Here is a 15,381-nt window from a genome sequence, read left to right on the forward strand (position 1 = left end):
GGAAGTAGCGCTGGAGCATCATCACCCAACGGTGGAAGCACTGGTATTGGGGGCTCAAGCTCTACAGCAGGTGGTGGCAGTTTTTCAAGTTCCGCCAACAATATGGGCGCAGGCACAAATAACAACGGTGCCAATAGTTTTCGCAGCAGCAGTCAACGAACTAACAATTCAAATATGATGCGTCCACGTGAAAGAGCCGGCGTCCGGGAATATCGTGGACCCAGCGGCGGCATAAGTGGCGGCTCAGGTTCCCGTAGCGCTGGTAATGATAGACATTTCCGCGCAGGTGGTGGCAGTAGCGCCGGTGCTCGTAATTATCGCGATGGCAGACGCTAAGACAGCGATGTGAAAATAAATTAAATATTAAAATACACAAATAAAGGTGTATAGTGCAGCATATGCAGTCCAGACGACTGCGTTGCAAGCCTCCTCCCACTGTGTATGAGAAGCAAATCAAACAAAGCTCGTAAGATTGAAGGTTTAAAGCCGAGTGAAAAAGAAAAAAAGAGTGCGTAAAAATAACTGAATATTATATGATAAACAAATATCCTAAAAAGTAACCGCTTAAAAAGCACGCTGTAACCTCTTCGTGTTCGAACTTTGCAATTGAGAAAAAAAAATGTGGTGTGAGAAAACGCGTGAGTAGATATATTTTATTCAATGTGTGGCAACTAAAATCTTAAATGGTATTTTCTTCAACTCCCCCTCGATATCGGAAGTGTTTACACTTTTGGGCAAATAATTAAAAATTCATAATGGGGGATAAGTGTTCCCTCGTAAAAAAGTGTTACAATATCCTAATCCTCCAAACAAAAACTAATTGTTGTAAACATCGAACGAAGCATAGAAATGGCGTATATGTTTATCCATGTTAATATTAGACGAAACATCAATTTCCAGGCTTAAGTCAACATCAAAAATTAAGACTTCAATTTATAATTGGGATTACAAGCACAGAGACTTAAAAACTTGAACTTCTTTTAAGAAACACGTCTTTGACTTCTGGTACCCTTTTCGTCTTTCTATCTCGAATGTTAAGCTTGTTGAGAAATTAAAAAGATAAAGCTACGCACACATAGATACTAAGAAAGTAAAGTTCTTTCTTGTTCAAATTCTGTTTTTGACATTTGTTTTATAAAATATCGACTTGCAGTCCCAAATTATAAACAGGATAAATCAAATGTATTACTTCAGTTTTTCGTTGCATCAATTACACATAAAAAGATGAATGACTAAAGTTAATTTTAAAAGTAGTACTACATACTTACATTATTAAATTATAATTACACTGCGTCGCGCGTATGCAGCGATATCATGGTAGAAGGAATGAAAGTTGACAAACTCTTTCGATTATAAATACATGCATATACCTACATACATATATAATTTTAAATAATAGTTAATAATTATACGTATCGTAAAATATAAAAACCAACACATATGTGAACTTTATTTGCTAAACGAAGGCGGAGAGGTTGCAATAAATAATGTTTTCCCTCTTAGAGGGAAACATACGAACTGTTGTGAAAATATGGACTGTTTTGACCGGTTTAATAAAAAGACGCTTACCCAGCTTCCATTCCTCTTGAAATTGTCTGAATTATCAGCTTTCCCCAAAAAAAAAAAGAAAGAAAAAAGAATTATAATGAGTGCTCAATCAAGATAAATCATTGCATTAAACTCAATGAAAATTTATAGAAAAAAGAAGCAAAGTGTGTGCAGTGTATTAAATCCAAGCAATCAACAAGATATACAAGTATGACAAAAATTCAGCAAGAAAATTCTTAAAGTGGCAAAAAAGTGTTTGTGTTTAGAAAATTATCAATATGTTGCCATTTAAACCATGTTCTGCTGAAGGCATTTCCGGATTTTAAAAATCTGTTGGACTTCACCATTCAAAAAACTATCCTCTTCTTCAAATTTAATTGAAGGAGTTAATCAGCCCCCCTGAACTTACCAATAAGAACATTTTCGCTTGTGTTTAAACAACATAAAAAATGGACTGCTCAAAATTATGATTATACGAAAAATTTCGTATGCAATTTCACCAGTGCATCAGTTTGACTTTTGGGATTCGAGCTTAAGCGCTCTTGAGTCCCATATAGTTCCCGCATTGCTTTCAGCACATACCGCACCANCCAAAAAAAAAAAGAAAGAAAAAAGAATTATAATGAGTGCTCAATCAAGATAAATCATTGCATTAAACTCAATGAAAATTTATAGAAAAAAGAAGCAAAGTGTGTGCAGTGTATTAAATCCAAGCAATCAACAAGATATACAAAGATGACAAAAATTCAGCAAGAAAATCCTTAAAGTGGCAAAAAAGTGTTTGTGTTGAGAAAATTATCAATATGTTGCCATTTAAACCTTGTTCTGCTGAAGGCTTTTCCGGATTTTAAAAATCTGTTGGACTTCACCATTCAAAAAAACTATCTTCTTCTTCAAATTTAATTGAAGGAGTTAATCACTCCCCCTGAACTTACCAATAAGAACATTTTCGCTTGTGTTTAAACAACATAAAAAATGGACTGCTCAAAATGATGATTATACGAAAAATTTCGTATTCAATTTCACCAGTGCATCAGTTTGACTTTTGGGATTCGAGCTTAAGCGCTCTTGAGTCCCATATAGTTCCCGCATTGCTTTCAGCACATACCGCACCATAAACCATAAAGCCTAAGAAATCTATTTATGCTTTCTAATTAAATTAATTCTTGTCTTTCAGACCTTGCTGACTTCTTATGGAAATAGCTGTTTGACATTTAGCACTCGTGTATCCTGCATTGTGCAGCAAAGATTCGAAATGAACGTCAACTATGAATGTACATTTGCAAATGGGACGGAATATTTCGTAGCTGGATGTCTGAGGTAAACTGTATTTGTTCTAGTGTTGGTAACCTATTGCTGCGGAATCTTCACACAACTCTTGAGAAAATGACACTAGCAACATCCTTAACCAAGAAGGCTGTTTAGAGGGAAGCCCAAATTTTACTTTTGCAATGGGCAGTTACAGGGGCAGAACTCAGCGTTATGATTAAAACATTCCGTTAGACTACCGAAAATTCGCAGGTAAACCGACATAAGTGGAAAAGGTGGGAAGAGCACTTGATGAACAACCTCGCCTCTGGTGGGTGTAAGTTTGCGAAAACGCTGAAATCGCGAAATGCGATGATGAAAAAAGCCTGAGCTATTCTGGGTAGCAGTTCACACTGCGTTCTTTGGTGGATCAACCCAGACGTCGAGTGACTAGAAGATAGCACAACATCGCAAAGCCTAGTGTGTTCCTACCTTTCTCAAGCGATTAAGTTTATGTGGCCATAGGGAAGGCCCGACGAACTATGGGGATAGATACTGTAACACTTTGGTTTTGGGGTGAGAATAAGTGTGAAAACACTTAAAACTTGCCCATACTTTGTCTGCAACCTAAAGCTATTCCCGTACCTTAGGTGCAACCTGACCCTCGCCACGCAACAACATGGCTTCCGTAAAGTAAACAACACCATTCTTTCATAGTAGCGTTGGAATTGTCAAAATATTCGACACTTGCACTCCCAAAGGGCTTAAAATGTCGAGAGTCCTTTTTGGAGAACAACCCTTTTCTTATAACTGTTTATTTTCTACACCCACAAGATTGCTCACCCGCCATATAGTTTCAGTGATCTCACGACTTCTCGGTATTGGCATCCAGCAATGAAATTGATGACTTGTGTTTGTCTTTTATTCACTTATCCTGCCCGCTGCAAAATTCACAAAGACGGATAATAAAAAGTGGTTGCATACTGTAAGGAACTTGCTGGAACAGGACACCGCATAGATACATCATGAACGAGATCCAGATTTACGTCGCACAACCACCTGCTCAATAATGGGTTGAATATTGTAGCAGGCTAAACTTGTACTTATCCAGGATCTACTCCCCTATATCCAATATATGTCCGGTTTTTAGCCTTCACAAGACAGACACTACTCTTCTATTGCCCACTCAGCTAAAAACCTTTTAACTTTGATCCGACTCTGTAGAAAGAGCACGTCAACCAAGGAGCATCACTCCTTTACTAATTGGGAGACAACGTATTGCCGATATTCTTCTGCCATACGTGTATGTTTCCTCCATCCATATTAACTTGATGGGCAAGTATTCAGGATATTATGAATTAAAGGTGTAAAATATTCATAAATTTCGACCGGTAGTTATAAAGAAAACCGCATTCAAACACCTCAAAGCTTGTTCTTCCACTAAGGGCCGGTTACTCAATGTCTGATTAGCACTAATCGGAGGTAGAAGCTCCGGTTAAATACAACGACTGCTTTATCGATCACATGGTATATTCATGATGTCGATAACGATGTTTAACCGGCTGGTAGTGATAACCAGACATTGAACAACCCTTCGGGCTGTTTTATGTTACCATAGCAACACTATAACCATTAAGGGCCGGTTGTTCAATGTCTGATTAGCACAAATCGAAGGTAGAAGCTCCGGTTAAATACAACGACTGCTTTATCGATCACTTGTTATATACATGATGTCGGCATCGGCAAGTAGTGATAACCAGACATTGAGTAACGGACCCTTAGGGCCGGTTGTTCAATGTCTGATTTGCACAAATCGGAGGTAGAAGCTCCGGTTAGATACAACGACTGCTTTATCGATCACTTGTTATATACATGATGTCGGCATCGGCAAGTAGTGATAACCAGACATTGAACAAACGGCCCTAAGGGTCCGTTACTCAATGTCTGGTTAACTCTAACCTGCGGTTAAACATCGTTATCGACGTCTTCGACTCCATGCATATAACACGGTTTCAATAAGGTCGATAACGATGTTTAACCGCAGATTAGTGATAACCAGACATTGAGTAACCGGCCCTAAGAAGTTCAATTTCCTTTTGTTCTTTTTTTTTACCTCCCTTTTATTAGCTCGGGATGTAACTATGTAATATTGATGCGCCTAAAAGATGCAGCGATTTCTATTCTCAAGTTACATACCTGATGACAGTATGAATGGAAATTATAATAGCGAGGTTTTATTTTTTAAACAATACTTTTTTTATTGCATTGCTTATTCATTCCCAATTACNGTGACAACTCTCAAGCAATGCCAAGTATGCATAACAGAGCCTTTAGAATGGAAATTTTAATAGCGAGGTTTTATTTTTTAAACAATAATTTTTTTATTGCATTGCTTATTCATTCCCAATTAAAAAAAAAAATGTATATATTTTACAATATAGACCGCTTAGAGTTAGGAATACTCCAACGGTTTCCAACACTAGGCATATCACAGTATAAACAGATTTCCAGCTACAAGCATCACTTATCAATGACCATGCCGAACACTTTAATTAGGAATATTACTGCCATTGGAGGACGTGAAGTTATTACTGACTAATTCTAAACGGCAATCGATTTTTCTAAAGAAAGTTTTATAACAGGCGCCAAGTACTAACTGTTTACAAAAACGTTTGGACTGACTGCTAGAACAGACAAATTCTTTTCCCCCATGTCTTTTCAGCGGCCGTATCTTGACCGAGGTTGTGATAGATGATGGACTAGCAATGGACAACATGCATTTCAAATCAATTTTTTTTTCCTAAATAAAGGCATTTATTTTCCNAACACTTTAATTAGGAATATTACTGCCATTGGAGGACGTGAAGTTATTACTGACTAATTCTAAACGGCAATCGATTTTTCTAAAGAAAGTTTTATAACAGGCGCCAAGTACTAACTGTTTACAAAAACGTTTGGACTGACTGCTAGAACAGACAAATTCTTTTCCCCCATGTCTTTTCAGCGGCCGTATCTTGACCGAGGTTGTGATAGATGATGGACTAGCAATGGACAACATGCATTTCAAATCAATTTTTTTTTTCCTAAATAAAGGCATTTATTTTCCTATACACATATAAATCTTGTTTTTTAATAAAGTTATTTTGAAGTTGCATTTTAGTATTAATAGCAAAAATAGTTCAAATACAATCTAAAATTATTCGCTTTTATCATGCTTTTTTGATGTTATCTCTGCAGCAGTTTCTTCTAAATCGCTGTCATCGGAACTGGTAAAGCCCTCGACTTGCAATTTAGTTTTTGGTGAGGGTACCCGCGGGCATGTAGCTACAGATGATGTGCTAGGTAGATCAGCCGAGGAACTGTTTGCATTCACGTTTGTTGAAGGGCCATCATTACTGCTACGTGGATCTAAGAAAAGCGTACATTAAATAATATAAAAAACTTGAACATTCACATTTAACTATTTTATTGGGCTTGAGGCCGCCAATAAAATTTTTGAATATAAATAGTAGCGAAAAAATTACAAAAACAAAATACTTAAACATTCACAGTACATTTTTTTCTTAATATAGGTGAGCAATACGCCTTAATATTAGCTACATACCTTCGATTATGGTAACATAATTACGCTCTTGGTGTTTTGTTAAAAAAAATGTGGTACCATAAAATAAGATTGGCAGGACCGCTATAAATCCGCACACAACGAGAAAAAGCATATAATCAAACTCGCGATGACAGCACTTTAAATCCTTAGACCAGTGAGCTCTTGTCCGGTTCATCTGAAGAAGACAATAAATTCATATACCCAGCAATGTTTAAAAATTCTGAACGGGAAAACTCACCNCTGCAGCAGTTTCTTCTAAATCGCTGTCATCGGAACTGGTAAAGCCCTCGACTTGCAATTTAGTTTTTGGTGAGGGTACCCGCGGGCATGTAGCTACAGATGATGTGCTAGGTAGATCAGCCGAGGAACTGTTTGCATTCACGTTTGTTGAAGGGCCATCATTACTGCTACGTGGATCTAAGAAAAGCGTACATTAAATAATATAAAAAACTTAAACATTCACATTTAACTATTTTATTGGGCTTGAGGCCGCCAATAAAATTTTTGAATATAAATAGTAGCGAAAAAATTACAAAAACAAAATACTTAAACATTCACAGTACATTTTTTTCTTAATATAGGTGAGCAATACGCCTTAATATTAGCCACATACCTTCGATTATGGTAACATAATTACGCTCTTGGTGTTTTGTTAAAAAAAATGTGGTACCATAAAATAAGATTGGTAGTACCGCTATAAATCCGCACACAACGAGAAAAAGCATATAATCAAACTCGCGATGACAGCACTTTAAATCCTTAGACCAGTGAGCTCTTGTCCGGTTCATCTGAAGAAGACAATAAATTCATATAACCAGCAATGTTTAAAAATTCTGAACGGAAAAACTCACTGCATCTTGCATGTCAAAGCAAATTTTTCCATTATTCTTTTTATCCAAAGAAATATAAAAACCATTCAAATCTAGATATTCTAGCAGGCAAGCTGAGCATTCTTCTCCTTTGTGCTCCCTGAGACAATCTTCAAAGTCCCGTTTTTTCAAATCGAATACATACGAATGGTTATTGGAGTAACAGTCTGTATATGCGTTTAGAAAAATATATGCATAATTAATTGAACACAATTAGGGTGTTGCAAGGATTTAGTCCAAAGTCGTTCCCGTACGCCACGTCCACATAAGGTTTATTAAAGGCGAAAACAGCTGTTCCTAGAAAACCTGCAAATCCTGGAGTACGGGAACAGGCTAAATATAAATGATACTGGACTTGCCATCACAGTAAGCTTTCGTCCACAATCCGACAAGTATAGATTGTGTTGTAGACACGATGTTGATGCGATCCTTATCAAAATATATATCCGTACAATTCTTTTCATTTCGCAGGGCCATGTAAGACAAATGCATATCGGTAAAAGGCTCTTCGCAACCTACACAAAGGCTTACGGGCACCGAATGCTTTGTTGAACATTGAACGAATACGCTTTGATTTTGAGCCAATTCGCGCAAATATTTTTGGCAAATCTAATGAGTCATAAGACCGGGACCACGAAATGAGTTCCAAAAAATGTTAAAACAAAATTTAATGCATCGTTGCAAAATGAAATGCAATTAAGAAACTTACATTTTCAGCTAGTCCGCTCGGCGTACTACTTAGAAGTAAAAGTAGGCCTGCTGCAAAACTTGCACAGTGCATATTCATCTGAACTTCACGTACTTTTTAGGATGTGCGAAATTAAAAAAATAATAGAAAACTTGCAAATTCCAGAATGTTTGTGCATTTGGTTTTGTCTTTTTTTTTTTGAGTTGCCTGCATGCCAGTGTTGCCAGGCCTTCGGCATGAGAAAACGTCCCTCTTGGTCTGAAAAAAACGTCATTTCCTACCCAAAAACGTCTTTTTCAAATGAATGTACAAAAAATGGTTCTTATTAAACTTTTATTGTTTACAAAGGTACATATGTACGTAAGGTATATTAAAATGTCATTTCGACAGAGCACATTTAGAATTCATTGTAAACTGGTTTGAGATCGTTAATATGAAAATGATTTTATACATACACTTGTGATCAGCTGATTAAGTCATCAATATTTTGACCGATTTTGGCTGTTTTTATTTTGTTTTTTTAATGTTTATTATTTTTCCAAAAAGACCAAACTCATTATATAACAAACAAAATATAAATCCATATTTGAAACTTTGTGCAAAAATTATTAAAAATCTGCAAAGTTTCAGCTATATTTTCAACTTTTTATTCAGATTTTTTTAAATTTTTTTTTTGAGTATGCAGTTTGATAGCCCATTAAATATCAGGGCAATAATGTGCAAGTTTGAAGGGGCTACATAATCGTGTTGATTTTTAATATTTTTTTTTCTTGTAGACATTTAGTTAGGGGGTCGGTTGTCGAAAATGCTAAATTAAGTTCTGCTAAGAAGGAGCATAACAACATTTCAGCCTTTTTAGTGTTCATTACATTTTCAATGAAGTCTTAAAAAAGTCGCCTACTTTTTTCTGACTTTTTGTGCTGCTACAGCTTTTTTGATGCTTTTGCGAGCGTGCGTGTTGCAATAGATCAGCTCTTCCTGATTTGGCTTTTAATGTGCAATTGCAAACATTACAAGTAGTCTCGTAACCTCAAGTATTTACACAACCAGCCTTTGTCCAAGAACCCCAAAAAAAAAATGCGCGCACACTTGGTTTGCATCATCTTTAAGTCATCTGTGTCCAAGGAATAAATATCTTTTGAAGCAGCTGCTGCAAAACACAAAGCTTGTAAAGATTTATTAAGAAAATAATTCAAAACCAGTTCTACTTATAAGATTTAGTAACAGAGAAAAATTACTGGGAAGTTAAAAAACGTAATTTTTTACACAAAAAACGTCCAGACGTCAACAGGATACAAAAAATGTCCAAATGACGTTAAAAATAACAACCTGGCAACGCTACTGCATGCATTCAACTGCACAGAGTTGCAACTTTATGTACGGTCGGTGCCAAGGCAAATTTACATGAACGAAAGACACAAGATCACGTAAGAACAAGAGAGTGAAAAAGTCGATTTTTTTAGCGGGTTCTACGCCATCTTGTTTCACTGGAAAACGAGCGAAATGTAAACAAAGCAAAGAAAACAACGAAAACCAAAATTAGCCAAAATTATTGTCAGCCACTTTAAACGCACAATTTAGGTAAAATGATGCAACAAAATGCTTTAAAATGTGTTGTCATGTTGAATTAACTCTTCTTTACTTAAATAAAAGTGTAAAATGTAAGTGGTGCTTGTGATGTAAACAAACGCTCAGCTGACGAACCCACTTTCGCAAACTTTTTTCTCAAAACCAGTTACAAATACAACGTCGCGTTCTTACGTGATCTTGTATTTTTGGTTCATGTTACAAATACAACGTCGCGTTCTTACGTGATCTTGTATTTTTGGTTTTGGTGGTGTTGTTTCATCAGCTGTGAGTAGCGTTTGATTGTCAAAATTTTGAATTTCGTTAGTGAGTGAGTGAAAACGTGAGAGTGTTTGCATTTTCTGTCGCCCTTTTTCATTCGGGGAGAATAGCTGAAATTTGACAATGGCCCGCTAACAGCAAAAACAAAATACAAGTAATTGTTGTATTTGTTCGATCGATACCACCTTATATGTATTCGCCTTGTTCGGTGCTATGAATATAAAATTCTTGATGATTTTTGATGAAATTTATTCATTTTATTCGCGTACTATTTTTTTCATCTATATTCATTGTTTTGTCATACATTTTGTTTGCGCACATATTTGCGCATCGAATTTGCCTCGCCAATTTACGAGGGGCTCGTAAATAGAGCTCCGAGCTCCATACAAATTTTGACAGGTCTTTTACGAGGCTCATAAATTAACGAGGTTTACGAATCTTTTACGAGTTTAAGAGAAGACCCCTAATGAAAATTGTGTCAATCGCTTAAAATAAATTTGCGGCATAGTATTATGCGCAGTGGTAAAGACAATAGACATACGTTGAGTTTTGTCGTTGGCGTGGGAATAATAATAACAATAGATTGGCGCTTACACATATGTTAGTGTTTGGCCGAGTTTCTCCTTCAATTTGTGGCGTGCGCCTTGATGTTGTCTCACAAAAGGGAGGGACTCCGAACTGCGATTGTATTTTTATCGCAATCTGTTTTTCATTGCAGAAATACAATCGGAGGTTTGCCATAGCCTGCCGAGGGGCGACCGCTGTCAAGAAAAAACCTTTTTTCTAAATTTGCGATGTTGCCTTGACAGGGCTTGAACCCAGGCCCTGGGGAGTGGAAGTGCGTACTGCTTACCACTACACTACAGCGGCCGCATGGGAATAGTACTAAAAGTATAGCCTCTTCACATTACTCGGTATGACATCGGATCGACATTTTTTCCTCGGTATTTTCGGCTTACCGAAACGATTCTGCGTTGATTTGATCTGCAGACTTGTCGGAATACTTTCGGTATGTAATTTGTAGAAAAAAAATTAAAAAAGCCGGAAAGCACGAAATCAAATTTGAAAATTTCATAAATCATATAACGAAAATATCCTCTGTCGAAGACAAAGACGTTATAGCTTATTTTTATTTGGTATAAGTTAAGAATCCGAACATTGCAAAAACTAAAAAAATAGGTACTAGTGTTGATAGAGGTTTTTGAGACAAATACAACAGTATACTTTTTTTGAGGCAGAAACAACAGCTCAAGCAGTTATGAAAGGTCAAAGGTCAAATGTAGCGCTTTTTTCAAACCCATATATCTCGAAAGGCATCGCACCGATTCTAAAAAGTTTGATGTCATTAAATAGGAATGTGAGTGGCTTTAATTACATGTATAAACGGTATATATAACTTCTTAAGTTTTAGCAAAAATCCCTGCGTTGCCGGCCTTCGGCCACGCTTAGGGATTATAACCCTCACTAAGCAGAATTCTCCTTTCTGTGTTGCCGAAGAAGAGGGGCGCAACACCTTTTGCACAGAACAAATTCTGCGTTGGCGGCCTTCGGCAACGCTTAGGGATTATAACCCTTACTAAGGATTGTAACCCTTACTAAGAAAAAGGTTTTGCGCAAAAATGCTGTGGATAGCGTAGCTGGCATTGGTCCGACCAGAGTTATTTTTTGAAATACTCCGAATTGCGAGGATTAAACACAACATTTTATGTATTAAACGAAAGCTTGAGTTGTGCATTGAGTTATAAGACTTTTAACTGTAATTAATCGGCACTTTTAAAGAAAAATGTGTTTGTTTAAAATTGTTTGTAATTTTTTTTTACATAAATTGGATTTTTGCTAAAACTTAAGAAGTTATATATACCGTTTATACATTTAATTAAAGCCACTCACATTCCTACATTTGACCTTTAAACACTAAAAATATCTATCCGATATCGTACCAGGTAATGTGAAAGCGCTCTTATGGTCTAATTATGCAAACTTAGCATAACTTCGCACAACTTCGCATAAAATTCAACCTGTATGTATATGTATTTTGTATGTACTTTGTATGTATTCCATTACCCATAAATTAGCAGAACTTTTAAAAACTTAGCGATCTGTTGAATTTAGATTTTGCTTCACATATTCTTAAGTTACATTTCGTTTGCACTTGTACGAATGGTTGTGTGAAGTATGCATAATCAGACCTTTACATGGCTACAAAAATTTTTCACGTTAATCGCCCTGTTTCATTTCTATCGTTCCTACAAACAGTGCTGCTTGTTTGTATTTCTTCGCCTAGTCCAATTTGATGTGCATTTTTTACCATTGCAAAATACGACGCCGATAAAAGTGGATGACGGTGGAGTTGGCCAAGTACGTGATGTATTATTTCCTGAATAGTGTTTGAAAAGAAAATAATAAGATGTGTATAATAATGTTGCAGTGAAAAGTTAGAACATAAATTGTTCGAAAATTTATTTCATATAAAGAAGGGAAATACAAATTTTTGAATATTTTGCACAATTGTTCGTTCGCTTCTGGTGACTACCGTGCTCGTTCATGTGCATATGAGTGTTTGTCGCGCTGGGATTGAAGCCGGAAAAGTATGTGTAGAGTGAAGATACATATATGGTATATGCAAAATAAACAAAATTTTTTTAAAGAAATGAGTTGCAAGTGAATGGACAAGTACACATTTTATATAAAAAGATATTAAGTGCATAGAAATACAATTTCCGAGCGGAAAATTTGTAATCTGTAATTTACAAGCTCAGACGAACCGCCCGCCACTCCTTCGCAGAAAAATTTTCCATTTTCTGCATTCGCGGTTCTGCAAAGTTTCGATTTGAAATATATTCCCACTGGAGCTCAAGTATATGTACATACATATATACACAGCTGCTGGTGGAGCGTGGAGCCGAGTGAGTGCTTTCGTGTATGTGCACGTTGGGGCTGCAAACAAGGAAGCCGAACAGTGAGTAACACTGAGCTGCGGCTAGCTTAGGGAGTTATTTTGTCTGCAAATAATCAAAACGGAATCCTTATGCAGCGCCTGCAAAGGAATAGTAAATACAGTGAAAATATTGAGGTATTTCAGTAAAAATAAATGCTTTGTGAATGCAGCAATATCAGTAGTGAGTGAACAATAGTGCTCAACTTCGATTAAATCCAGATAAAGCAATGCAAATGCGGGCAGCAGCTTCAAATAAAAAAAAAATTCATTAATCCTGGGCGTATATTTATTTTATATCTGAGGTAAGTTTTCAAATAATTTACAGTTATGCACTCATTCTGAAAATATTTTGTACATTGTTTGAATTGGTATCTACTATTTGCCACGCCTGTGTAATACCGCCCTCCTACTACTTTCATTCATTAAGTGCGCTACCCCTCTGCTGCTCTGTTATCTATGCACTTCGAAAGCAAAAACTTTGTTCGCAGTGTTTTCTACAATTTCTTGTAGCAATCGATGCTGCCTGCGGTGGTATTCAGAATTTCTGTTCTGTATGTGTTTTGATTTTTGTCTTACATTTTTTTGTGAACCGACTTGTATACATATCCGCCCCAAATGGGCGGTTTTATATATAAATGAGGGAGCATTTTGTGTAGCAGCCTTATTAGAAAATTTCCTTAATGATAAACAGTTATGCGCAAACTCCTTTCATAGAGTCCTCTCCAGCATTGAAAATCTCGTTGAACATGCATACAAACAAACATTTATGTACATAAAAATATACATACATAAATGCATACATATGTATGCATATACAATATACATATGTTTGCATTCATTTGTCAATATTAAAACAAGACGTGAAATCCTTGCAAAAAATTAACAAGAATTTTTTAGGCAAAAAATACAATCGGAACTAAATCTAATTAGTATTCGACCACCCTTAAGATATGTACCATCTTTCCGATGAAAACTTGTCTACTTTTTTAACCGACTTCAAAAAAGGATAACCTCAATTCCTCGAAATATTTTTTTATGCATATTACCGCATAAGTTTTAGGATTCTAGGGACTATCGATTTTTTCGAAACTGGAATGTATGTATATCGAAAGATATGTATATGGATAACAATATCGATAAATATATCGATAACTATATCTATAAACATATCGATAACAATATCGATAACAATAATCTTACAAATCGATAAATTTATCGATATCAAGATAAATATATCGAAAGTTCTGAAATAGTCCCCAAAATCCGGAAGTAGTTCAGAACGTCCCGAAGTAGTTTTGAAAATAACGATATAGTCTCGAAGTTAACCGAATTCTATAATTCCAATATGATTTTTTAAAGGAAAGCTAGTACCTCAGAGATGGTCCCATACTAATTTGGTTTAGATGCGATCATTGGACCATAAAGAAATTAACGGCACTATTAAATTTTTATTTGAGAATGTATTCCTTGACCACAACGTACGAGGGCAATATTCCCACGACAGTCGGTTCGGGACCCAGATTTATATCTGGCCAAGGACTGTCACTCCAGCAACACTCTCCAAACTTTTTTGGGGATTTTGTATGCTGTCGGCAGGTTGATATCTCAGAAATGCCAGAATCAGCGGGAAAAGCTGAATTAGACCTGTACCTTAAACTCTGCTTTGGTTAACCGTACCAGTTTTATTCGACCCGACGAAACGCAATGACAGAGGGAAAATTTACATAGTACGCTGCCCACGACTTGTTGGGCCCCAAAGTGCGTTTGCCATGTAATTTCTTCAGCGTTGAAATGTAGATGGCCATTAGAAACAACAGTGACCTGTGCTTGAATGAATTAATTTTTTAGTAATTTTTGTAAGAAAATTCACACTGACTTTTACTTTGATATTCACTTGGCCGCAGAGTACAATACATTTTTAATGGAACTAAGTAGTTAGGAAATAATTAATTTGAAATAAAATTGTTACAACAGTATATAGATAATTTCTGGAGCAAAAAGCCCTTCCAAAAGACATTCTTGGCAGTCAAGGAGCGATGCACTCTGCTTTCCTTTTTTGTATGGAGTGGCACAAATTGAAGGCCTACTGCTTTCGCTACACATAGAATGGCTTCAGAAGGTCTTTTGGAGGAGTTCTTAACATACTCCTTTAAGGTATTTATTTAAGGTTAATATCAGATATGTTTTAAGTATTTATTGCAATCTAAAAGGCATTTTAAATTCAATTGTAATGTTAAATAATATAACCTTTCCAGAAGGCATGCAGGGAAGCACTGTTAAGAATGGCTGCACTTAAGAAGGCGTACCAAAATTCTGATCTGTGAACTAAACTTTTCTGAAGCAATCCACATTTATTTATTTATTTATTTAGAGTCTATGATTAGTACAATCTTACAGACTGGAATAACAAAAACTTAATAAACTGTAACAACTTATATTCAGTCGCAAAATGTCTCCTCGGCCATGAGGTCGAGTAATTGTAAGAAAGAAAAGAAATGAAATCGTTCGTGATTTGCCAGCAAAAATTTATATTGAAATATTTATAAATAAGTAAATAGTAAAAACAAATATTTTTAAAGCAAGCTTTCTAAATATGAACGAAATCGGACCATAAATAGTGGTTTATCAAATATATCGA

General features: G+C 36.0%; 1 protein-coding gene across 1 annotated transcript; it reads right to left on the reverse strand.

The window, feature by feature from the left end:
• Positions 1 to 5,864: 5,864 nt before the first annotated feature.
• Positions 5,865 to 8,184, reverse strand: LOC108362083 (osteopetrosis-associated transmembrane protein 1). The gene is made up of 6 exons (XM_017614931.1): positions 7,979 to 8,184; positions 7,629 to 7,878; positions 7,252 to 7,436; positions 7,014 to 7,188; positions 6,679 to 6,817; positions 5,865 to 6,065 (listed from the first exon to the last, which is right to left on the reverse strand). Exons 1-6 carry the CDS (start codon positions 8,054 to 8,056, stop codon positions 5,993 to 5,995), a joined length of 900 nt encoding a protein of 299 aa, XP_017470420.1. The 5' UTR covers positions 8,057 to 8,184; the 3' UTR covers positions 5,865 to 5,992.
• Between the last annotated feature and the right edge of the window lie 7,197 nt (positions 8,185 to 15,381).

This window comes from Rhagoletis zephyria, unplaced genomic scaffold (genome assembly GCF_001687245.7).
Source record: "Rhagoletis zephyria isolate East Lansing unplaced genomic scaffold, Rhagoletis_zephyria_1.1 Rzeph_scaffold_00926, whole genome shotgun sequence".
Classification (NCBI taxonomy): Eukaryota; Metazoa; Arthropoda; class Insecta; order Diptera; family Tephritidae; genus Rhagoletis; species Rhagoletis zephyria.